We start from the raw sequence: 25,292 nt of genomic DNA, 5'->3' as shown, positions 1-25,292 counted from the left end.
GCCCTTCATCAATCCTACCATCTTTGGGAAATCAGTTGTTGAGAGATATATCTAAATGAGACTCAGAAGATGGAATGACCTGGAGATCATCTCCAAGAATCCGTGGAGAACTCCCATCCTGTCTAAAAATGCTCCGTGTTAAAATGCAGGCTATAGCGAGAGGTGGAGAGACAAGGGTAGAGATTGCAATCTCTGGTGAACATCTGGTGGCTGTGACTATCGTTTCCTCCAAATCCGGAGCTTTCTGTAAACACCTGCAGCTTCTTCTGCAATCCCAGCAGTCAAATCTTCCATGTCTGGGAATCCAGTTCTAGATCTTTCTGGAAAATGAACTTGGGAAGTTCACAGCAAAACCCTCAAGATGTGTAGGGCCCATTTACAGACATAGGGCAAGATTTTCCAGCCACTCTCACCGCAAGTCTGGAAAATCCTGCCCAGGGTCAACGGACCTTTACATGGTGCGTGACCCCTCACTACAATTCCCGTGGTGGGTGGGATGGGAAAATTCTGCAGATAGTGTGGTGTTCCTCTAGATCTGTCAGAGCATTGGAATCACCCCTTCAATAGTCCAGTAATTCATACTATGACCGCACTGGTGGATGCCTGCAGCTCATTGTAACAACCTGCATCAGTTAGAGAAACAGATATGTTTGTATGCCCATACTGTTTCATACCTCCTCTAGGAAAGCATTAGCAGGATAGTCTGCTACCTGGCGAATGGATTAGAATAACTCTGAAACAGCAGACATTTGTACAACACATTCTATACTGTTGGTGAATCTCTGGAATTCTCTGCCCGTTGAAGTGGTGGAGGCTGCCTCGCTAAATATTTTTAAGACGCGGGTTGATGGGTTTTTGATCAGAGCGGGGATTAAGGGTTATGGGGAGAAAGCGGGAAAGTGGAACTGAGCAGCGACAGATCAGCCATGATCTTATTGAATGGCGGGGCAGGCTCGAAGGGCTAGATGGCCTACTCCTGCTCCTATTTCTTATGTTCTTATGTCACATGCTAATTGGGTATGGACAGAGTGTCATTCCCTTACGTTAAAGAAATCCATTGTGTTAAAGAAATCCATTGTGTTAAAGAAATCCATTGTGTTAAAGAAATCCATTGTGTTAAAGAAATCCATTGTGTTAAAGAAATCCATTGTGTTAAAGAAATCCATTGTGTTAAAGAAATCCATTGTGTTAATGGATAGGTCCAGTATGGCAATATGGATAGTATCCGTTGCCTTTGGAGAATAGTGCCAGGCTGCTATACAACTGCCCTCATAATCAATCTGATTAAGTTCCCAGCTTTTCCTAAAGAAGGAACCCATTACTGGATGAATACAAACATAGATTGCAGCTTATCTGAATTTATACAAGCTCCTGCTAGCAGCCTGAAAGAGGCTAATTGGCTCAAAGGATAAGGGCTTAACTGTTGCCAGCATTGGCAGAGCTGTTGGTAGACTGCTGGAGATCCGGATTGAGATGCTGACACATATGATCCAAGCTTCGCCGAGACACAGCTTCTCACTCTTACCTTTCTGCAATCTCCTGGCCTTACAAACACTATCAATGGCTATTGCCAGGTGAGCTTATTAGCTTTAGTCTTCTCCTGTGCTCCTGATACACCTCTTTGAGAAGCTTAGTCCTCTTCAACAAACAGGATAAAAAGTGGAACAAGACCGCAGGATTCTGGGAAAACTCTTTCTCTCCTGATGGATGCTTCCAGACTCGCTGAATTTCCCCCCATCCTCTGTTCTTGTTTCAGATTCCAGCAAAGATCATAGAATCATAGGATCCCTACAGTGCAGAAGGAGGCCATTCGGTCCATTGAGTCTACACCGACCACGGTCCCATCCAGGCTGTATTCCCGTAACCCCACTAATTAACCCTGTTAATCCCCTGACATTAGGGTCAATTTAGCATGGCCAATCAACCTAACCCTCACACCTTTGGACTGTGGGAGGAAACCGGAGCACCTGGAGGAAACCCATGCAGACATGGGGAGAGCATGCAAAATCCACACTGACAGTGACCTGAGACTGGAATTGAACCTTGGCGCTGTGAGACAGCAGTGCTAACCATTGTATCACTGTACAGTATGTGCACCCGCAGTATTTTGTTCACAATAGAAAGTGGGGATCCCATAGGAAATCCCTTGGTTTCAACATATTGTGGTGGTGGGCAAAACCTGTAGATTACCTTGCTCTGACCATTTGAAGATCCCATCAACTCACCAACTAAAAGGAACATCAAAATCCATCAGTAAGTGCTGAGATATCAGCAAAGGTTCTGCAGGTGAGGGGCTACTTTGAATAAAGCAAGTATCTGGGATCTGCAGGCCATAAAACTCATTTATACAGTTGTTTATACACTATCCAATGGAAACAGTAATGATGAGAATTCGGAAATGTGTCCGATAACGCCATAACGATTTTATTTGAGGACGTTTGTTATAAAGGAGATAGGTGCTCGTCAGCAATTCTCAGGACTAAAGCAGGATGTTAACCTGGCAAAAATGGGTCCACTAAAGATTTCTCCTCAACCATTGTTCCCAGATGTGACTGATGGTAGTGAGAAAATTCAGACCGTTGTATTTGACACACCTGGGAGATTTGATGAGGCAAAATGTTACAATATCCTCCCTGGTCTAATTAGGTCCCTAATAATTAAATTAGTGCTGGCTACATTTGGAAAAATCACTATAATTTAAGCAAATGAACCTGAAATTATTCCCCTCAAGTGGTCCATTCAACACAAATCGCCAAGAATGCTACAAATAGTGCAGAAAATTATTTAAGTAACGGTAATGGTTACAGAGTTTTCCCTATTAGGGAGGAAGCCACAAGTGATGAATAAAAGGAATTGACATGCATGTGAAGCTGTTAACATCTGCTGAAATTTGTGTGTTCACCAACTTGTTTTCTGCCTGCAAGTTTCGCTTGCAGGTAGGGTGTGATTTTAACTTCAAATTACACTGCAGAAATGGGATAGTTTTCACATTTAACCTAACCTGTATTTTTAAAAATAAGATGGAACATTAAACACGAGTCTTGAGTAGCGTGAGGAAATAAACAGCAAATGTGTGCCCATCCATGAAGTGTCAAGGCTACAGAATGAGGTCTGGAATTGTACTAAGGAGAGAGGGTTTATTTGCAGGGTGACCTACACTGTTGATTACTCGTGGCTCTGATCCCACACAATGATTCACTTGGTCAAATCAGTAGGAGTGAGAGGAGAGTGAAAGAATGATCAGGCGTAGGTGTGAGCAACATTTAAAGTGAAGAGGAGGAAAGGCTGAGGGTGTGTAGGTGTTTGGAAGAAGAGGGATCATCCCATGGAAGGCATCCTTTCCAGATGTATCACAGTTTGTTATGTCTCCTGTCCATGACTGCAAGAAACTACAAAGGTTTGTGAACGTAACCCAGTCCATCATGCAACCAAGCCTCCCATCCATTGACTCCGTCCACACTCCCCACTGCCTAGGGAAAGCAGCCAGCATAATTAAGGATTCCACGCACCCTGGACATTTTCTCTTCCACCTTCCCCTGTCATAAAAAAGATACAAAAGTCTGAGGACGCACACCAACCAACTTAAGAATAGCTTTTTCCCTGCTGCCATCAAACATTTGAATGGACCAACCTTATATTAAGCTGACCTTTCTCTACACCCTATCTGTGACTGTGACACTACATTCTGCACCCTCTCCTTTCCTTCTCCCCTAAGTACTCTATGAACAGTATGTTTTGTCTGTATGGCGCTCAAGAAACAATATTTTTCACCATATTACCAAAATATGTGACAGTAATAAATCAGATCAAATCAAAGGAAGGAGAGAATGGTTGGGAGCATGGGGAAACACTGGGAAATGAAGTTTGTGACTCTCAATGACTTCTTTTCTCACCAGCCCAAGTCAGGCCACACCGTATCACGTTAGGAATCTCCTCTGTCCTAGAGAAAAAGGATGATATGGCGGAAGAAGATCAAGAGCCAAAAACATCTTTAGACAAACATGCAGAATTGAAAAAAAAGCTCAAGAAGATAATAGAGACAGGTAAGAGAGATTTCGCTGACTTATTACATGCCAGAAGATATCCATTATATCTGAAGTCATGCATGCAGCTGGCACAACCGAGATGCCACCCAACATAGATGTCACACATACTTTTGCTCACATCCTTATAGGTGGGGAAGGGGAATTGAAAGATTTGGGAACCGAGTGGGGTAAATGGATAGAATTATTTGTTCGGGTGTGGGGTAAATGCTGGCTAGACAGGTCAATGTTTGGTGCCCATGGGGATCATGGCACGGCTCAGCTTCTTTCCATTAGTATCTCAGAAACTCATGCAAGGGCAGTATGAACATGATAGCAGGATCAGAAACAAGGTGGTATTTTCAACCTGTTACTGCCCTGTTCCCGCCAGGCAGACTGGCCCCAATTTATTTTCCTTTTTTGTTAAGTAGACCGGTGAGTTCACAATGTGGGTCTGCCTTTTTACATAGATAAGTCTGACCAAGTAACTTTAGCCTGTATGTATTGGTCTGGCAATATGTTACTTTCTGAGATGCTGGGACAACATGAATTGTCAGTATATTACTTGGTGATAATTGACTAACTTAAACATGCAGCCCATTCAAAGCAGCAAAAAAAATGCAAGTCCAGTTGGTAATAGGCCCAGACTGGCTATTGCAGGCTATTTCCAAGCATGAATAACTGTATTGCAGTAAAGACTGAACCATAGCAATCAGTTTCAAAGAAAGCTATCTATCTGAGATGTTAACCTATCTTTTCTGTTCTCAGTAGCTGCCAGACTTTTTGTGTGTATCCGGCATTTTCTAATTTAATAGCAAATCATTTTGGATCCTCCAAATAAGGCCTCAAGAGATGTGCAGAAACCTCTATGTGCTAATTGAAATTAGGTTCCTCTTGCCTGTTTGTGCATAGGAGCTCCATACGGAGTGTCAACCATCTTCCCATCTGCCATTCTCAAGTGTTCTGTTTTAATCACATTCCTATTTAGCTCTCAGAGAAAATGGAATTGGGCCTAAACTCCCTTGGTGAATCACAGACATATTCTGCTTCCATTGTGTGAAAGCGATTCTTGATTCGAGGCAAGAGATTGAGTGAATTTTTTCTGACCCGCCTTCTTGTAAGACATAATCCCTCAGGCGGATGTGAAGTGAGGCAGAATACTCTGTGAGCTGCACCCACCCTGTCAGCACAGGCACACATCGATATGGTATTCTGCAATGCATTAAATGTAATAGGGTGGCACAGTAGCACAGTGGTTAGCATTGCTGCCTCACAGCACCAGGGAACTGGGTTCAATTCCCGCTTGGGTCGCTGTCTGTGTGGAATTTGCACGTTCTCCCCATGTCTGCATGGGTTTCTTCCAGGTGCTCCAGTTTCTTCTCACAATCTAAAGATATGCAGGTTAGGTGGATTGGCCATGCTAAATTGCCCCTTAGTGTCAGGGGGACTAGCTAGAGCAAATGCAAGGGGTTATGGGGTTATGGGGATAGGGCCTGGATGGGACTGTGGTCGGTGCAAACTCAATGGCCTGATTTGTAAGGATTTTAAGATTCTATGAATAAACAGATGAGATTTTTGGCCTGAAATGGTCTCACAAGACTACATTATTTAAATGGTGAAAAACTGCAGAAAGCTGCAACACAAAGGGGGACTTGTGCACAAACCATAGAAAGCTAGCACACAGGTGCAGCAGATACTCAGGAAGGCTAATGGAATGTTGGTCCTTATTTCAAGGGGGTTATGGTATAAGAGTAGGGAAGCCTTGGCTATACAAGGTACTTGTGAGACCACATCTAGAGTGTTGTGAACAGTTTTGGTCCCCTTATTTAAGGAAAGAGAATCATTTATAATTATTTTCTTGAATTCCAGACTTCAATTTTTTTTATTCATTTGTGGGACATGGGCATCGCTGGCTGGCCAGCATTTATTGCCCAGCCCTAGTTGTCCAAGAGTTGTTGAGAGTCAACCACGTTTCTGTGGCTCTTGAGTCACATGTAGGCCAGACCAGGTAAGGACAACAGATTTTCTTCAGAAAAAGACATTAAGACAAAGGACAGTATTTTGGGTGAAGAAAGGAAAGAAAATGTGCAGTGGTTTGTCAAGGTATTAAGTTGCAGGTGAGATTTTCCTCATTAGCTTCAGTTCTAAACTGTATTTTGGATAGGCAAGAGCAGGGAATGTGTCAGGAAGCCATTCACTTCTGGGTTTTTATGTCAGATGAAACAGTATTTGCATGTGTAAAGTACCTAAAGCCGGTTTCAGGCATAGACACTCCATGTTGATATTTTTGCCCCGATACCAATATGGCAGGCAGTACAATGTTGCTTCACAGCACCAGGGACCCGGGTCCAATTCCCGGCCTGGGTCGTTGGCTGTGTGGAGTTTGGTCTTTCTTCCCATGTCTGTGTGGGTTTCTTCCGGGTGCTCTGGTTTCCTCCCACAGTCCAAAGATGTGCGGATTAGGTTGATTGGCCAAGCTAAATAGACTGTAGTATCAGGGGGACAAGCTAGGGTAAATACATGAGTTAATGGGATAGGGCCTGGGTGGGATTGTGGTCAGTGCAGACTCGATGGGCCAAATGGCCTCCTTCTGCATTATAGGATTCTGTGATTCTATGATAAATAAATATGATAAAGAGCATGCACTTCCTGACCAGCATGTTGAATATTGACAACTAATTGTGATTGTGCTCTTTGACTAAACCACCTATATCACTTGCCCATTAATAACAATGAAAGCCATTTTCTCACCCTTATTTTGATAGAAAATTCTGTCGCAATATATTTGCCCATTAATCTCCCATTAAACTTGCCATAGAAACTGAAATCCTTTCATTACAAACACAAGTATCTATGCGATAAACATTAATTATTATCATTTGACTTCTCTGGCACTGATAACTCATTAGTACATGTATGGAGCTTCATTCTTTCAGGTTTTGGAATTGTTGAACGGATTGACAATGTACAAGGACAAGTCTTAATTAGCACCATTAGGTACATTAATTCATTGGTAATTCCATTCCTAAAAATAGCAAATATAGTTATGAAATAGAGGATATTTAGTTATGTTAGTTAAGTGTATTTCATTTCATTCTCACACAACACTCAGTATTGAATTATTTAACTCACCAATTTCTCGTCACTAACCTATGTTTTGTGTTGCCTCTCACAAACTGCTCTTCAATGAATGTCATTTCCCAGTCCCCAACACTCCTCTCAGTGTCACTTCTTTCTCCTTTCTCCTTGCTCTTGTAGCCACAGCATTTATATGGCTCGTCTAGTTTTTGGTCAATGGTAATCCCCAGGATGGTGATAGTGGGGGATTCAGCAATACTAAAACCTGGTGTTGTCCCACATCAATGCCATTGAATGTCAGAGGGCGATAGTTAGATTCATTCTTGTTGGATAGGGTTATTGCCTGTCACTCGTGTGGTGTGAAATGTTACTTGCCACTTGTCAGCCCAAACCTGGGTGTTGTCCAAGTAATGTTGTATTTGAACATGAACTACTTCAGTGTCTGAGGAGTTGTGAATAGTGCTGAACATTGTGCAATAATCTGTAAACATTCCCCCTTCTAACCTTATTATGGAAGGCAGGTCATTGATGAAGCAGCTGAAGATGGTTGGGCCTGAGAACTCCTGCACTGATGTCCTGGAACTGAGTTGATTGACCTCCAACAATCACAACCATCTTTCTCTGTGCTTGGTATGAGTCCAATCAATGGAGAGTTTTCCCCCGATTCCTACTGACTTTGCTCAGGTTCCTTGATGCCACACTCAGTCGGTTGCTGTTTTGAGATCAAGGGCAGTTACTTGCACCTCCCCTCTGTAGTTCCACCCTTTTGTCTGTGTTTGAACCAAGCTGTAGTGAAGCCAGCAGTTGAGTGACCCTGGAAGAACCTAAACTGGGCATCAGTGAGCAGGTTATTGCAGAGTAGGTGTCACTTGATAACACTGTTGATGACGCTTTACTGATGATCAAGAGCAGGCTAGGTGAGATGCTCCTTTGGAGCGTTCGTACAGACTCGATGGGGTGAATGACCTCCTTCTGCTTTGTATGGAATCTGAAGAACAAGTAAGCAGCTTTCTTGCCGCTTGGAGTGTTTGCCCACTCTTGAAATCCAACTATTTCATCTTCTGGAACGTTAAAACCGTGGTTAGCATCTTTGTGCTTTGTTTACCTACTAATCAATTTAAACTGTAGTTTCCTGTCTGGAATTTCAAAGGAGCATGAGATGAAATGAATGCCATCACTAATGTGATTTTGCTGCTTGTCTATTTATCAATTCCATCTTCTCATTGTTCCGGCTAATCAGTATGAACCCTCCCATTGGGATATGTTCCACACAATGTGGGAAGCTATTCACCAGTTCGCCTGTTCCTGCATTTCCACTCTCTGAACTAATTCCCAATGACATCCAAGATGTTCTGACATGTGTCAGCAATCTGTGGGTTTAAATGTTATCACCTTGAATGACTCACAGTGCAGGATGATTAATCTGAGTAAGCAAGAGATCACCAGTTTGCCTGCATTGTACAACCTTCATTCATATACAACGCTCATTTGGAAATGAAAAGATGTGGGGAGGGGCAAACTTCAATTGTTTGAAATTATAAAACTGAATTCATGGGTGTAGACAAGTATTTACTGTGACGTTAGTTAGGGTAACTAGAGTACATCTAGAAATTGCAAGTGGAACTCTGTATAAGTAAGAACTTTGTCACACTTTCACTCATTGAGGTTGGCACTTAAAACAATAAATGTTATATTGGCTGAAGTATCGAGAAAGGTCAGTTCTGGATTTTTTGTTTTTGTCCCAATTTGATCAAATCAAGTCCAATTCAGAGTCTCAACAAGTTGAGACATTCCCGATCCAAGCTGACAAGACAGGGCTCTCACCTCCTGGCTTGGGCTTGATCTACAGGATCCAAGCTGATTGGAGTAGGTGTAGCTCCTCCTCCAAGGCTTGATCTGATTTGCATCTTAGTCGAAAGGCCAAGATGCCACTTTTAAAAATTGCTTCAAATGAAGCTAAAATGTAACCTAGTGACTTCAACCAAGCACAGCATGTCGATACTACACTTGATCTTAGCCAAGATAGCTCCTTAAGCAGGAGCAAGGCTGGCCTTTGAGATAAAGATGAAAATAGTCAGTCTGGATCATGGAACTAAATCTAGAAGGTGCATTGGCTGAATGACCTATTCTTGCCCCCCGATATTCTAATGTATTTTCCTGTTTCATAGTCAAGAGATGAAGACAAAAGTATTTTGTTGCAGAGTGCTTACATCCTAAGGCCAGAAAGGAAAATTAACACAAAAGAAATTAATAGTTTGCACCACCCATAGAGAAAAACCAATATCAAGATAATCCTTTTTAATAATTGATCCTTTAAGATAATTCAAAGAGCATCGGTGAGACCACGTCTGGAGTATTGGGTACAGTAATAGTCTTCTTGTTTAAGGAGGCCAGACTGTACCCAGTACTCCAGATGTGTCTCACCAATGCCCTATACAACCAAAGCATAGTTTCCCTGCTCTTGTATTCAATTCAACTCACAATGAGTGATAATATTCTGCTAGCTTTCCAAATGACTTGCTGGCCGTCCCCGCTTTTGTGATTCATGCACTGGGACACTCATAAGAACATAAGAAATAGGAGCAGGAGTAGGCCATCTAGCCCTTCGAGCCTGCCCCGCCATTCAATAAGATCATGGCTGATCTGAAGTGGATCAATTCCACTTTCCCGCTTTCTCCCCATAACCCTTAATTCCCTCGTCTATCAAAAACCTATCTACCTGTGACTTAAATATATTTAGCGAGGTAGCTTCCACCACTTCAACGGGCAGCGAATTCCAGAGATTCACCATCCTTTGAGTGAAGAAGTTCCTCCTCAACTCCGATCTAAACTGCCCCCCTTTATCTTGAGGCTGTGCCCTCTGGTCCTGCTATCCTTTCTAAGCGGGAAGAATCTCTCTACCTCTACCCTATCCATCCCTTTCATTATCTTATACGTCTCTATAAGATCCCCCCCTCATCCTTCTAAACTCTAACGAGTATAGACCCAGTTTATTTAGTCTCTCTTCATAGTCCAACCCCCTCATCTCCGGTATCAGCCTAGTGAACCTCCTCTGCACTCCCTCCAAAGCCAATATATCCTTGCGCAAGTGCGGCGACCAAAACTGCACACAGTACTCCAGCTGCGGCCTCACCAGTACCCTGTACAGTTGCAGCAAGACCTCCCTGCTTTTATATTTTATCCCCCTCGCTCTAAAGGCCAGCATCTCATTCGCCTTCTTGATCACCTGCTGCACTTGCAGACTGGGTTTTTGCGACTCATGCACAAGGACCCTCAGGTCCCTCTGCACTGTAGCATGCTGCAGCTTTTCGCCCTTTAAATAGTAATCCCTCCTACTATTATTTCTGCCAAAGTGGATAACCTCACGCTTGCTAACATTATACTCCATCTGCCAGGTCCTCGCCCACTCGCTCAGCCTATCCAGATCCCTCTGCAGACTTTCCACACCCTCCGCCCAATTTGCTTTTTCACTCATCTTCGTGTTATCAGCAAATTTTGTCACCCTACACTCAGCCCCCTCATAAGAACATAAGAACATAAGAACATAAGAAATAGGAGCAGGAGTAGGCCATCTAGCCCTTCGAGCCTGCCCCGCCATTCAATAAGATCATGGCTGATCTGTCGTGGCTCAGTTCCACATTCCCGCCCTCTCCCCATAACCCTTAATCCCCTCTCTTATCAAAAACCCATCAACCCGCGTCTTAAAAATATTTAGCGAGGCAGCCTCCACCACTTCAATGGGCAGAGAATTCCAGAGATTCACCACTCTTTGAGTGAAGAAGTTCCTCCTCAACTCCGTTCTAAACCCCCCCCCCTCCTTTATCTTGAGGCTGTGCCCCCTAGTCCTACTATCCTTTCTGAGTGGGAAGAGTCTCTCCACCTCTATCCTATCCATCCCATTCATCATCTTATACGTCTCAATGAGATCTCCCCTCATTCTTCTAAACTCTAACAAGTACAAGCCTAATTTATTCAGCCTCTCCTCATAGCTCAACCCCCTCAACTCCGGCATCATCCTAGTAAACCTCCTCTGCACTCCCTCCGAGGCCAAAATATCCTTGCGTAAGTACGGCGCCCAAAACTGCACACAGTACTCCAGCTGCGGCCTCACCAATGCCTCCAGATCGTCTGTATAAATGGCAAATAGCTGAGGCCCCAGCACCGATCCTTGCGGCACTCCACTAGTCACCAACCGCCAATCAGAATAGCACCCATTGATACCAACTCTCTGCTTCCTATTAGACAACCAATCCTCTATCCACGCTAACACCTTACCCCCAACTCCATGCACCCTAACCTCCTGAAGCAACCTTTTATGAGGCACCTTATCAAACGCCTTTTGAAAATCGAGAAACACCACATCCACCAGTTCCCCTCTGGAGAGTCTGCAGAAGGATCTAGATAGGCTGGGTGAATGGGCCAGGAAATGGCAAATGGAATTTAATGTTGGCAAGTGTGAGGTGGTCCACTTTGGTAGGAAGGACTATTACTTACGTGGCGAAAAACTGCAGCAGGCGACGGTGCAGAGGGACCTCGGGGTCCTTGTGCATGAGTCGCAAAAACCCAGCCTGCAGGTGCAGCAGGTGGTCAGGAAGGCGAATGGGATGCTGGCCTTCATAGCGAGGGGGATTGAATATAAAAGTAGGGAGGTCTTGCTGCAGCTGTATAGGGCATTGGTGAGGCCGCAGCTGGAGTACTGTGTGCAGTTTTGGGCGCCGCACCTGCGCAAGGATATTTTGGCCTTGGAGGGAGTGCAGAGGAGGTTTACTAGGCTGATACCGGAGTTGAGGGGGTTGAGCTATGAGGAGAGGCTGAATAAACTAGGCTTGTACTCGTTAGAGTTTAGAAGAATGAGGGGAGATCTCATTGAGACGTATAAGATGATGAATGGGATGGATAGGATAGAGGTGGAAAGACTCTTCCCGCTCAAAAAAGACAGTAGGACTAGGGGGCACAGCCTCAAGATAAAGGGGGGGGCAGTTCAGAACGGAGTTGAGGAGGAACTTCTTCACTCAAAGGGTGGTGAATCTCTGGAATTCTCTGCCCGTTGAAGTGGTGGAGGCTGCCTCGCTAAATATTTTTAAGAAGCGGGTTGATGGGTTTTTGATAAGAGAGGGGATTAAGGGTTATGGGGAGAGGGCGGGAAAGTGGAACTGAGCCACGACAGATCAGCCATGATCTTATTGAATGGCGGGGCAGGCTCGAAGGGCCAGATGGCCTACTCCTGCTCCTATTTCTTATGTTCTTATGTTCTTATGTTCTTATGTCTACCGCACGAGTCACATCCTCATAGAAATCCAATAAATTTGTCAAACACGACTTCCCCTTAACGCATCCGTGCTGCGTCTGCTCTATCAAACCATTCTTTTCTAGGTACCTCGCTATTTCTTCTTTGATGACGGATTCAAGCATTTTTCCAACTATAGACATTAACGTTAGATGTTAGACTCTCAGCTCTCTGAATCTCAGAGCTCTGCAACCTTTTAGTTAATAGTTTTTTATCTTTCTTGTCAAAATGGAGAATTTCACATTTGCCCACATTGTACTGCATTTGTCAGATCTTTGTCCACTTAACATAGCTGAATCTTCGTAGTCTAAGTGTTGTTCCTTAGCTCTAGCCAAATTGATTCTGTCCTTTAAGCCTCAGGGACATCCCCTTTCTCCAGCATTGCAATGCTCTCCTTAACCGATACCTCCGCCCCTCTTCCTATCTGTTTTGAACAGTTTGCACTTTGAAATGGTTGGTTGGAGATCCTAGAATTGCCCTAAGCCTGCTGAGAGTTGAGGTTAATTGCAGCAACTGCTTTGCTAGATTAGGTGTGGAGTGTGGCTAGCACTGACAAACAAAAACGTCATGAGAGGAAACATTCTTCCTGACCCACCCATTTGAGTAGAAGTGTTCACACAGCCTTTGTTTCCAGATAATGTGAAAAAGCACCAGCATTAGCATTTTCAAGATTCCAGAACCAGAAGGTGGAATTTAATGCCTCACATTCAACTCCCCTCCCTTCCCACCAGTGTGTTTGTAGAACTTGGAAAAGCCACCTCCCACCACAAGGATTCATGGACAGTTTTCCCACCCAGACCCCAATTCCTGCCAATGCTAATATTCAATTGAGTGGCAGGCAGAGTGGTTGCTGTGTGGGGAGCCAAAAAAGTACGGTTGAACTGCAGGCTTCCAGGTAAGGTGTGATGGGCTGATCAAGTGACCTGGCATCAGAAAGAGGTGAGCCTGTTGCGGACTACTAGTCCCTCCTGCTAGCCAGTGACTCCTTTCCCGTAAGCCCCATCCAACCCCCACTCAACTGTAGCCTAGGTCTCTCGGTGATCCAAGGCTTTTGGTGAGTGCATTACCAGCAGCAGCTGTCAGATGGAGCAGTGCGCTACAAGGCAGTGGAGAGCTGCCAGCCTCTAATTGCTGGTAGCTCTTGGGGAAGGGGAGGAATTTCTGCCCTCAGAGGCCCTAAACCCTGGCGAAGGCCCAACACTAGCCAATTAAGTGCCTAATGAACATTTAATTCCTGCGGGCCCTTCCCCAACACAGTCGACATGGTTCTCCCATTGGTTTTCCATCCAGCAGACGAGACTTCTGTCACATTAAATTGTGCTCCAAGAAGCTGAAAGCATGATAAAATATATAACAACCAAAGATGTGTAGAAGTAAGCTTTACACCGTTATATTAACACCACAGAAATATTACCGGTACGATTAGTGAACTGTTTGTCATTGCCCATTCCTCTTTAGAAGTTCGATTTGAACACACTCTGCGCAGGTGAGTGTAAGTCATTTCAGCTGGCTGTGCAACACAAATTTGATTGATTTCACTTCTGTTCCAAAGAGCGATGGCTCAACAGCACAAACTTCCCGTCATTCTGAGTTTTGTCTCCGTGGTAACACTCTGAATCAGAATCTAATGCGTTCACCCCTAACATTCCCCCCTTTTTCAGCTGAAACCATAGACTGTAGTGCATCTCAATGACCTCTGGCTGTGTTTGAGGAAGAATGAGGGAATCCTCCAGTTCCCAAGTCAACATTTATTCTTCAACCTGCAACACCAGAATATATTTATTGTTTGTGGGACCTTGCTGTGTGTGAATTAGCATGTGTATATAAAGCAGGAATGGCTGCACAGACTGTAAAGCACATTGAAATGTACTAAGGGTAGCAAAGGTGCCACATAAACTTAGATTTGTATACATCACTGTTTCTTTTCCCCCTATATGCGGTAAGTTAATGCATTTGTCTGCATTAAATCTCCCTCAAATTTTTTTGCGCAGTCAAGCAATTTCTCCAACACATTATTATTCACAGAATGTCAGTATAACTGGCAAGGCCAGCACTTATTGCCCATTCTTTAATTGCCCTTGAGATGGTGACATTGAGCTGCCTTCTTGAATAGAGCTGAATAAGCTGCTGTGTCATTTCACAGAATAATGAAGAGTCAGCCACATCTCTGACTGTCACATGTTGGCCAGGCTGAGTGAAAGCGGTAGATTTCCTTCCCTCAAGGACATTAATGAACCAATGGGTGAGATTTTCCAGTCTCCCTGCCGCGCGTTTCTCAGCAGTGGAAGATGACGTGCTGTTCGTTAGTGACAGGATTCTCTGGTCCCGCCGCTGTCAATGGAATTTCTCATTATTGATGTTACCCTACTCCGCCACGAAACCCACAGGCAGGGGTGTGCTGCCGGCGGGACCAGGGAATCCCACTGCCGTGAGTGACTGGAGAATTCTAGCCCAGGACATTCCAACAGTACCGTGGTCACCATTACTGATTTTAGCTTTTGATTCCTTATTTAGTCAACGTTAACTCCTATTTCCAGATCATCAGTTCAGGGCTCTGGGCTAACTAATTCAGAGCATGACAATTATGCTACACAACCCCAATATCTTCAGTGCTGAAAAGTCTGAGCTGCCTCCCTCCAATTCCACTCCCATCCTGCAGTAGCAATACCTGAAAATCTAACCATGCATGACATATCTGGATCATTTCTGTAAATTTGGAAACAATGGTTGTTCCGACACTGAGTCCTGGGTCGCACAGTATATACCATTCCCTCCCCAGCGTTGCTCCTATAATGAGTGCACAGTTCCAGGTTATTTATGTTATTCCACTTGATGAAGCCACTTGCATCCGAGGGTTGATGGTGGTTTTACGGTAATATCAATGGGCTAGCAGTCTAGATCGCCCACTCTAATGGAGTCCTTACAAGCAGTGAGATATAAAGAGCTGTGGGAGTCAGTGGGTTTGTCATGAATATTGGTGGTCAGTGTATCCTTGGATTTTTTGAGATGCTTTAGAACAGCTTTGGATTCCAGAGGGTTTGAAATGATGAGGGCAAAGGTTCAAATCCCACCACAGCAGCAGGTGGGAATTTAAATTCAATGAATAAATCTGGAATTGAAAGCCAGTCTTAGTAATGCTAGTCATGAAACTACCACTGATTGTTGTAAAGCCATATCTAGTTCACTAATCTGTGTCCTTATCCAGCCTGGTCCACACATGATCCCAGGTACGTAGCATTGACTCTTAAATCCCCTCTAACATAGCCAAGTGAACCACTTAGTTCAAACCCAGTTAGTAATGGACAACACATGATGACCTAGCGGGCAACATCTACATCCCAGGGAAGAATAAATAATAACAAAATAAAGAAAATACAACCAACAAAGTACTGGGAATGCATATGGCAGGGTTAATAAGCAGCTCAAAGTGAAAGTGCTTCAAGCAGGATTATTTAAAATCAACATTCCCAAGATTTGTTTATTTTATTTCTTTGCATAATATTTCAATTCGTTATACTCGGGCGGCATGGTGGCACAGTGGTTAGCGTTGCTGCTTCACAGCGCCGGGGACCTGGGTTCAATTTCCGACTCAAGTCACTGTCTGTGTGGAGTATGCGTGTTCTCCCCGTGTCTGCGTGGGTTTCCTCTGGGTGCTCCAGTTTCCTCCCACAATCTGAAAGATGTGCTGGTTAGGTACATTGACCCAAACAGGCACTGGAATGTGGCAACCATGGAATTTCACGGTAACTTCATTGCAGTGAATGTAAACCTTGTGACTAATAAACAAACTTTACTTTTGTGCATCCTCTCTGTATAAAGTGCTTGAAATGATAAAAGAATTCATTTCAGGACAGTAGCTGACATCAAGGCAGCACCTCAGAGAGAGAGAATGTCTTTATCTGTCCTCCTTAGTGCACCTCTCTGCATTTTGGGAAGTGCGTGTCGAAGCGAGCATTTTTTTAGGTGCAGCTCGATGACTGCACAGAAACCCATGATCAGTAAACAGGAAGTGTGTAGGTCACACAGTGCGTGTGCGTTCCTCGAATTCAGACTCAGGGTGGAACTGACACAGCATGGCCAGCCCTGCACCCTGACAACAGGCAGGACTGTCGCTGTCATCCAGATGACATAGGAATGTATTTGGAACAAGAGGACAAGGCAGAGGTCAAAGGGGGTTTGAAGCAAGAATTCTAAATTGCACTTTTAGCAATCACCACTGAAGATTGTTGAGTAAATATCATATTTCATTGAGATATATGCTTCTCAAAGCTATTTGGAATATTATTTTTTGTTTTCTGTGCTGCAAAGACTCTCAGGATAGATATTTTCTTTCACATATATAAAATATTAATCCGATACAGCACAGAGAAAGGTCATTCGGCCCATTGGGATTGTGCTAGCTCTTTGGTGTCGAGCTGGCCAATTAATCCCACTCCAGTTCTCTCTCTCCATAATCATGTAATTCTTTCCACTTCAAGTGTTTCTCTCTGATGCTCACCAAGGAAGAGCCACAAATAGATAAACAAGGAGATTGTCAGAATATTGGGCAAGATAAAAACAGATAAAGAGAAGGTACTAGAAAGGGTGGTAATAGCAGAAAGGGGATACGTCACACAGTCTACAGGAGATGCGTTCTGGATGGCCGAGGGACGTACAATGCTCCTTAGATACAGGGCTGGTGCCACAGGACTGGAGGATTGCAAATATTACGCCCTTATTCAAAAAAGAGGTAGCAGGTTAAATGTGGCGATTCAGAGCAATCAGTTCAATGTAAGTGGTGGGTAAGCTTTTAGAAACAACCCTGGCAGCCTGCCCCCACACTTCAGTTGGCCTATACTTCTGATCTCCTCCTGACTCTTCCAATCTCCTCCTCATATTTAAGATCTCCTTTGACCCTGGATTCAATCTCTCCTCTGGCTCCCAATATTCCATCCCCCCAGCCTTTCCAATTCCTCCCTCCTCTCTGTAACCCCAGCTGAGGACAGCTTCTCAATCTGGAAACATCGAAAAAAATACGCTAACCAGGCTCTGCTGTTAAAGTTGGCAAGCTCTGGGGGAAACTCTTTCTGCTGGGGGTTCCCTCTTCTTGTAGATGATGATGAAGTCAGTGCCATGGACATTAACGAGATCGGGTGTGATTTTGGACCAAGAACATGGAGGAACTTAACATGGAATCAGTAGTTTTTTGTGCTAACTTGACGCACGTACTTGACAAGCCTTCTCTTCTTGACGACAACTCAATGTCATTGTTAATTCCTGCCCTCTTACGAGTCTGCTCGTTTGACCAATGCCCATGTCTGAATGAGGAAGTTGTTGATGAATATCAAGACTCAAAGATTCTGCTATGATGACCTGCCTGCTTTAAAAGTGACTTTCTAGAAGATGCCTAGTTTATCCCAATAAGGTCAAGATAGTCTCATGTGTTTACGAAGATGCAGAATTGGACCAGGCCATTGTTCAATGATGCTTTTTCACAGTTTCTGTAGTGTTGGATCTTACACTATTTCTTTGTGTAGTTGTTGGCATTTGCATTGTGGAAAATGCACCCTATCAATTTGGAGAACATCTTCAAGCTTGATGTCAATGAAATCAACTTGTGGATCCAAGGATATGTCTTCTGTTTTTGCTATGTTAGGCAATCTGCTAAGTATATCTGATGTGACCACCAAGTTTGCTAGCTTATACCTAATCTCACAATTGTAACCTTGAATCTCTATGTGGGGTCTCACAAAAGCTGCAATCAAACTGCAAAAAATGTCTCTGGTAGTCAAGGTCAATTTGCCCATAGCCTCCTTGTTCACCAGCATGTTAGCTCAATATTACAACTGAACATCGACAGCCAGGGGTGATTGGATGCCAATCATTCACCTAACATCTGGAGCAGACCCTGGTCTTCTACTGTTTAGAACACAGTGGAGAGCTTCACTCTTTTAACCCTCAAACTGAATCCACAGCATTCCTTGCCACTCACATTGCCTGCTTAACTGCCCTTGACATGAGGAATCTTTGCAGCCATTCACATCTTACGGCGGGGCAACAGCAGCAGGAGATGCAATGACCTCACTGAATACTCTAAACATATCAATCCCAGAGCTTAGAAGCTGCTGAGTTGCAATAATGGTTTGTATGATGTGGTCTGGGCCAGTACTTACGCATTCTCATGTCAGAGTATTCAGTAATCTTAATGCTGACAGTGTGAGAGAAGTGGCTCTTAAGAAGGACATTCTCAGACTCTGATAAGGGACCAACTTCCACGTTATTGAATGCTGTGACCATTGAAGCAACTAGCAGCAAGATGAGAATCCAGGACACTTTCAAACAGTACAAGTGAACATATTTTTTTACAAGTACCAAAACTACATACAATAGTTATCTACCCTTGCTACTGAAGTGCCTTCAAAACATTGTTAACTTTCTTTTTCATTTACTAAGTTTAGGCACAGCCCTGATACCATCCAGAACTGAGGTGGGGGCCAGCCTGCTGACTGCTATGCCCTGTTGCCTGTTGATGACTTTGACGGACATCCTCTGATGGCCCAAGGCCAAAAGGCTCAGCCTGCTAAGGATCTCCTGTACAGATTCAAGTGCACCCATCTTGGCTGGCCTTGCTGGAGGTGATAGGGTCACTGGTAGAGCGGGGCACCCATTGGGTGCCTTGCTGGTGCTTCTTCTCCCTGTCAGTATGTTCTGGCAGCACCCTGACTCCCTGAGGTGAAGGGACACCTGGAGGTGTGCCCCATGTCCCTCTTGCCTAACCACTGCTGCACCGCACCCCTGACTGGAGCGACGGAGTGCAGGTTCCAGCGTATACCCAGCAGCCTCTATGTTCTGCTGGACCTGGGCCTCTGAGATGGCTTCCGCCTTTTCCATGGAGGCAGCCAAACATTCACATACTGGAGTAACGACAGCAGCTAGAACGTGGACAGACTTCGGTCCAGAGACAATGGAGGGGTTGAAAGAGGAGGAGACTCTGCATTATTAGTTAAAGAGTTTAGTAGGGAGAGATGATGAGGGAGGGGTATTGAATGAAGCTTTGTGGGTAAGATTTGGGAATAAAAAAGGAGCAGCCACATTGCTACGTATTTATTATAGACCCCCATATAGTCAGTGGGAAATTGAGGAGCAAAAATGTGCACAATTCACAGAGATGTGTAAAAACAATAACAGTAGGTTGGGGTTACCATATTACATTATTATATTAGGTGATTTCAACTTTCCCAACATTAATTGGGATAGACAGTGGCTGAAATTTTACGAGACTTTTTCTAAGTGTTTGGCTAGTGTGAAAACAGGAGAGTTCCTGATTGGGTGAGCATTTACGCCTAATCATATACACTCAGTCTTTGAAAATATGGGCTAGACCATTTCTAGCCACTAGAGGCAGTGGGTGGGGCCTAATTCACCAGACAGCCAGAGGCTCAGTTTGGAGCCACAAACTGCACGTGCACAGAGAAAACAAAAAAAACCCCAGCTCCGCTGACAGAACAACCCTCCTCTGCTTCCCCAGGCCAGATACAGCCGCCTTTCCACCCCCACCCCAATGAACATTGGAAACCCCCCCCCGACATTACTGGCCCTCTTACACCCCCCTCACCCCACCATCGGACTTCCTTGCACATGGTCCCTTCATCACCACCCTCCCCCTCGGTCCCAGTTGCTGAGTGACATGACCGTCTCTCTCCCCTGCTCCTGATCATCACAGAGGCACAAATCACTTGCAAGTGCTGACATAGCTTCCCCTCCATGGTAACAAGACAAACTGCATTAAACTTACTGGGCATGACTCGCCCAAACTGTCTGCAGCTGATCTGCCCTAACAAGGGACTGGTCCATAAAAACTTCCAAGGATGGATAGACAGGCAGACAATGGAGGAACAAATGGCCTCTAGCAAGACAGCTCCCTGTTTTTTTTCATGCAGATACAAGGTGGGACACCCTCTTCCCCCCAGTAGGCTGCCATCCTAGGGGAAGGGATGAAAATGCAGCCTGGGAGATGATGGCAGCGTGTGTTAGTGCCAGGGTACAGGCCAGGAGAACCGGGAACCAGTGCTGCAAGAAACTGAATGACCTAATCTGATCAGCAAGGGTGAGTGTTTAACCTCATCTAACATCTTCTCCCTAATGACCCCCAGATTCCACCACCCCCAGCCCCTGCATGCTTCCAGCCCCTGACCCTCAAGCACCTCACTTATCCCTCCCAACCCTTGCCCTCTGAAGGCCAGCTCCCAATACCCTGCAGGATTCATGCCAGATTTTACCCCACATCTGTCCCCACAGGAGAAAAATACCCTTAATTGCCAGGAGAGGGCAAAGACAGTGGGTGGTGTGCTTGAGTTCTGGGTTCTCACCCACTGGGCACTGGAGCTTGTAGGAGAGGGGGGCAGCTGCACCATCAGTGACAGCATGGTCAGGCTGGAGCGTAGAAGTGAGCACCTGTCAATCCTCCACCATTGGAGAAATCTCAAGAAGTTACATATACAGACCAGATTCCTCTTGCTCCCTTGCACTTACCCTTATGTCCTGTGTTACAGGAAGGGACCCAGATGCGATGAAATGTCTGGCATCGCAGCCCCCACCACCACCACCCCCACCCCCACCCGCTGCTCCCATCCATCCTGCCCCTGACAGCTTGGACGATTCCTTGGAGGGACCCCTGAGGCTGGCACCAGTTGCATCAGCTTCCACCTCGCAATTCACCATCCCAGAAACTCTCATATCGATGGCTCAAGTTTGTGGTGAGGCTTCTGGGTCACTCCCTTTTCCAGTTTGCACATTCTCCCCGTGTCTGTGGGGATTTCCTCTGGGTGCTCCGGTTTCCTCCCACAGTCCAAAGATGGGTGGATTGGCCATGCGAAATTGACCCTTAGTGTTAGGAGGACTAGCTAGGGTAAATGCATGGGGTTATGGGTATGGAGCCTGGGTGGGATTGTGGTTGGTCGGTGCAGATTCGATGGGCCGAATGGCTGCCTCCTGCACTGTATGATTCTAAGATCAATGGGTTACATTATAAAAGTTCTCTCTTCAGTCTGATGGGAAGTTGGGGGGTGGAATTTGAGAAAGAAGAGAGACAGATGGAGAAGTTAAAGAACTCTGCTCCACCCCAGCCCTGCAACACACACTGTCCATACCCTCCACAATCTTCCGGCAACACAAACTCCCAATATCCCTCCCATAGACTCCCAGCAACACACACTTCCCATACCTCCCACAGACTCCCAGCAACACACAGTCCCCATAACCCCCCACAGACCCTCTGCAACACAAGCTCCCCATATCCCTCACAGATCCCCAGCAACAACACACTGTCCCCACAGCCTCCCAGCAACACACACTCCCCATACCCTCCCCCACTGCCTCCTGGCAACACATACTCCCCATACCCTCCCAAAGACCCCCAGCAACACACACACACACTCCATAATCCCCCCTCAGACCCCTAGTGACACACATTCCCCATACTGCTACATAGCTTCCAGAATGGCAACACCGTCCCCACCCCCAGTGCCCCCCTCACTTACAGACACACACCCAGAACCCGTACAGTAGTGGCCCCTGAAGTGTTGTTTGACAAGTCCTGAGGCTGAGAGTTTCCAGCTCATCCCCCACCAGCAACAGTGCTTGCTGCTCACAGTACGAGGACCCAGAGTCAGCGCTAAGACCTGACTGAGGTCGGCAGTCTGAGAGTCCATTGGACCCAGTGAGCAACAACTGACTCCCACACTCACAGGCTTCTTGACCCAAAACACAACATGGCTGCTACACAACAACCGCCCCCTACCCCCGAGCAGTAAGCAGCAGTTTGAAAGCAGAGACTTAATTCCTTGCTCACCCTCTCTACTCATGAGCCTGAATGCAACTTTTATACTTGAGGTGTTTCCCTGACCGATCTGGGTGCAGCGAACGAGGTGATTAAGGCAAGGGAACCGGGATAATTGGGAGCTAAGCCCACTAATTACTTTCTGATGAAATCAAAACAATGCAAATTGACATTTTGCCCGTTTTGGGCGGGCTCCCGATCATGACCATTTTTTTTTCCTTGGTAAAATGGGAATGGATGCGAAAACGGGCACCAATCCTGCAAGTCACATGATACCCGACTTTATATATTCCCACTGCAAAGAGGATGCAATGATGTAAATTGAACATAGATTACATTTCCTGCTCATAAGTGCTTTGTTGTTTTCTGTTGAAGGATAATACATTTTTTGTTGTGTATTTTTTTCACATTACGATGAACATATGTTGATGGCCTTACCTCAGAAGGTTACCCCCCTCCAAACTTAAAATGACACTTAAACCCTTTCACGGTGAGCTGTATGAGCAGCTTTCTAATTAGCTTGATGAATCGTTCTACATGAAGCAGCAGTTGATAGTGAGCAGTGACATGAGCTAATCTCTAATTCCTTTTCACTGTCTCTTCACTCACTTCACTGGTTTGCTTCTGCCTTCTTTTTCATTTATCTTGATTACCTTCCATTTAGTTCTATCTCCAGCCTTGTGAATGTTTCGATAGGAATCTGCCACTCTTGGGACTGCTATACTGGGAATAATAAGATGTGTCCATTGTTGGCCTTATTTTTAATGAACTGCTTGATGAATGGAGGAAACCTAACATGTAAGTGTAAAACATTTGTTTTGAGGTTTGCAGAGGCTTTACTTAAACAAAATTAAACTTGAATCCAATTATTGCGTTTCCTTCAGTCCCATTAATAATCATCAACTTTAAACGTTCTGTGTCTCTATACATGGTCCTATTTTGGGGCAGCGTGGTGGCACAGTGGTTAGCACTACTGCCTCACACAGCTCCAGGGACCCAGATTCAATTCCCGGCTTGGGTCACTGTCTGTGTTGAGTTTGCACATTCTCCCTGGGTTTCCTCCGGTTGCTCCGGTTTCCTGCCACACTCCAAAGATGTGCAGGTTAGGTTGAATGGCCATGCTAAATTAACCCTTAGTGTCCTGGGTTCTGATAGGTTAGATGGAGCAGCAGGGTAACTGAGCAGGGATAGGGCCTGGGTGGGACTGGTGTCTGTGCAGACTCGATGGGCCGAATGGCCTCCTTCTGCACTGTAGGGATTCTAAGATTCTATTCTGCTTTGTCACATCCAATACAAATTTATTAGAAAGGCTTCTTGCAGATTATATAAGAAAGAAAGCAACTAAGCGGAGAAAGGTTTCATAATTTTACTCACACTTTCTACATTTCTGTTTTTGGCATTTTTACAGCAAGTATGTCACAGCAGCAACTTATTAGGCAGAACATATTTAATATTGTTTCTGAGAGAAAAGGGGCAAAGGCTTGTTACATCAGAACATCTTGCAGCATAAAGCTAGGTTAGCACATGCGTCTGGTCTGCCAAAACATTCTGCAGTATTCAGAACTAACATCCATGTACGTTTAAAATTGCCTTCAGTATTCCAGACTGGCAATCCATAACACAACCTCCTAGTAACAGGGTAGTTTGGCTCCAGACTCTTCATGACCTTTGCCAAGAATATTGTTTGATCAACCAGAAGAAGTGAGTCAAACAGCATTAGTTTGGTTCCCTCCTTCTGTCGAGGCACAATCTACTCTAGCATTGCACTTCATCCGGGTGTCCAGACTGAGAGTTAACAGTCTGACAAGCAAAGAAGCAAACTAATGGAGATTGCAGTGGACCCATGACCTCCTGGTTGAGAATTAAATGCTACTTCACTCAAGCTATCAGGCCACCAATGTTATTAATGGGTATCTTATTTATAGTCACTTAAATGCTTTAAGATTTAAGGTCACGTGAATAGGGAAGGGTCCTTTGACTCTGTCAGCCTACTTTTATCAATGAAGCATATTTAACTTGCTTTGATGTGAATGCTCCTTACTTTAATTTATTGCTGCAAGGGACTGGTCACCACGTTGTGGGAAGGATGTGATTGGCACTGGAGGGGGTGCAGAGGGAATTCGCCATGATGCAGCCTGGAATGGAACATTTAAATTATGAAGGGGTTGGATAGGCTTGGTTGTTTTCTTTGGAGCAGAGAAGACTGACGGATGACCTGACTGAGGTATTGAAATTATGAGGGACATGGACAGAGTGGATAGGGAGGAGCTGTTCTCCTTAGTTGAAGGGTCAGTTCAAGATACGGGGCAGGAGGGTTGAGGGGATGTGAAGAAAAGCTTTTTTATCCAGAGGGTGATGATGGTCTGCGAATGCAGTGCCTGGGAGAGTGGTAGAGGCGGGTTGCTTCACATCCTTTAAAAAGTATCTGGATGAGCACTTGGCACATCATAACATTAAGGGCAATGGGCCAAGTGCTGGTGGATGGGATTAGGTGGGAGGTCCAGTGTTTCACGTGTCAGTGCAGGCTGGATGGGCTGAATGGCCTCTTTTGCACAGTAAGATTCTGAGATGGGTGAAACAAATGCTATCACAGAGTAGGGGTATGGGCGGAGGGATACTAAATTAGCAAAGTAATTCACTTATCCCCCAGGCAGTCTTGTATCTCAGTGGGTACCACCCTTTTCTCTAAACCAGAAACAGTGGGAAGTTTGTTGGGTAGGAGGGACTTATTTTGGTGGGAGGCCAAAAATCAGTTTCCTGATGGTGGGATGAATTTTCACAGTTGAATTCTCAGGACTTTAAAAGAGGATTAAAGGTGAGAGTTTCCTGGCGATCAATGTCAGGATGTGCCTTTGTCTACATGAGCATGTCATGCATGTTCATCAAATAGTCACCTCGCCAGTATTAGCTTTCCCTCCAATGTAATTCCCTGTCAGCAAAAAATTAGAATGTTCAATGTTATGACTGCATATAAAGTAGTCTGCATGATTAGTGACAAGTTGTCGTTGCATTGTCCTCTTTGGGGAATGTCTACAAATGACAGCCTCTCTTGGTGGTGAGAGTGCAAGCTGCATGGAGGATGACCAAG

General features: G+C 44.9%; 1 protein-coding gene across 1 annotated transcript in view; it reads left to right on the top strand.

Moving 5' to 3' along the window:
* LOC145352356 (uncharacterized) overlaps positions 1-25,292 on the top strand; it is a 92,651-nt gene that overhangs the window by 30,688 nt on the left and 36,671 nt on the right. The window contains exon 2 of the mRNA XM_080202110.1: positions 3,897-4,043. Within this exon, the coding sequence (XP_080058236.1) occupies positions 3,897-4,043 (147 nt within the window). The remainder of the gene's footprint in view (positions 1-3,896; positions 4,044-25,292) is intronic.

The sequence above is a fragment of the Carcharhinus amblyrhynchos genome, chromosome 2 (genome assembly GCF_965287045.1).
Source record: "Carcharhinus amblyrhynchos chromosome 2, sCarAmb.v2.hapA, whole genome shotgun sequence".
In the NCBI taxonomy this organism is placed as follows: domain Eukaryota; kingdom Metazoa; phylum Chordata; class Chondrichthyes; order Carcharhiniformes; family Carcharhinidae; genus Carcharhinus; species Carcharhinus amblyrhynchos.
Note: the sequence above shows the minus strand (reverse complement) of the source record. Positions and strands in the feature narration are given on the sequence as shown.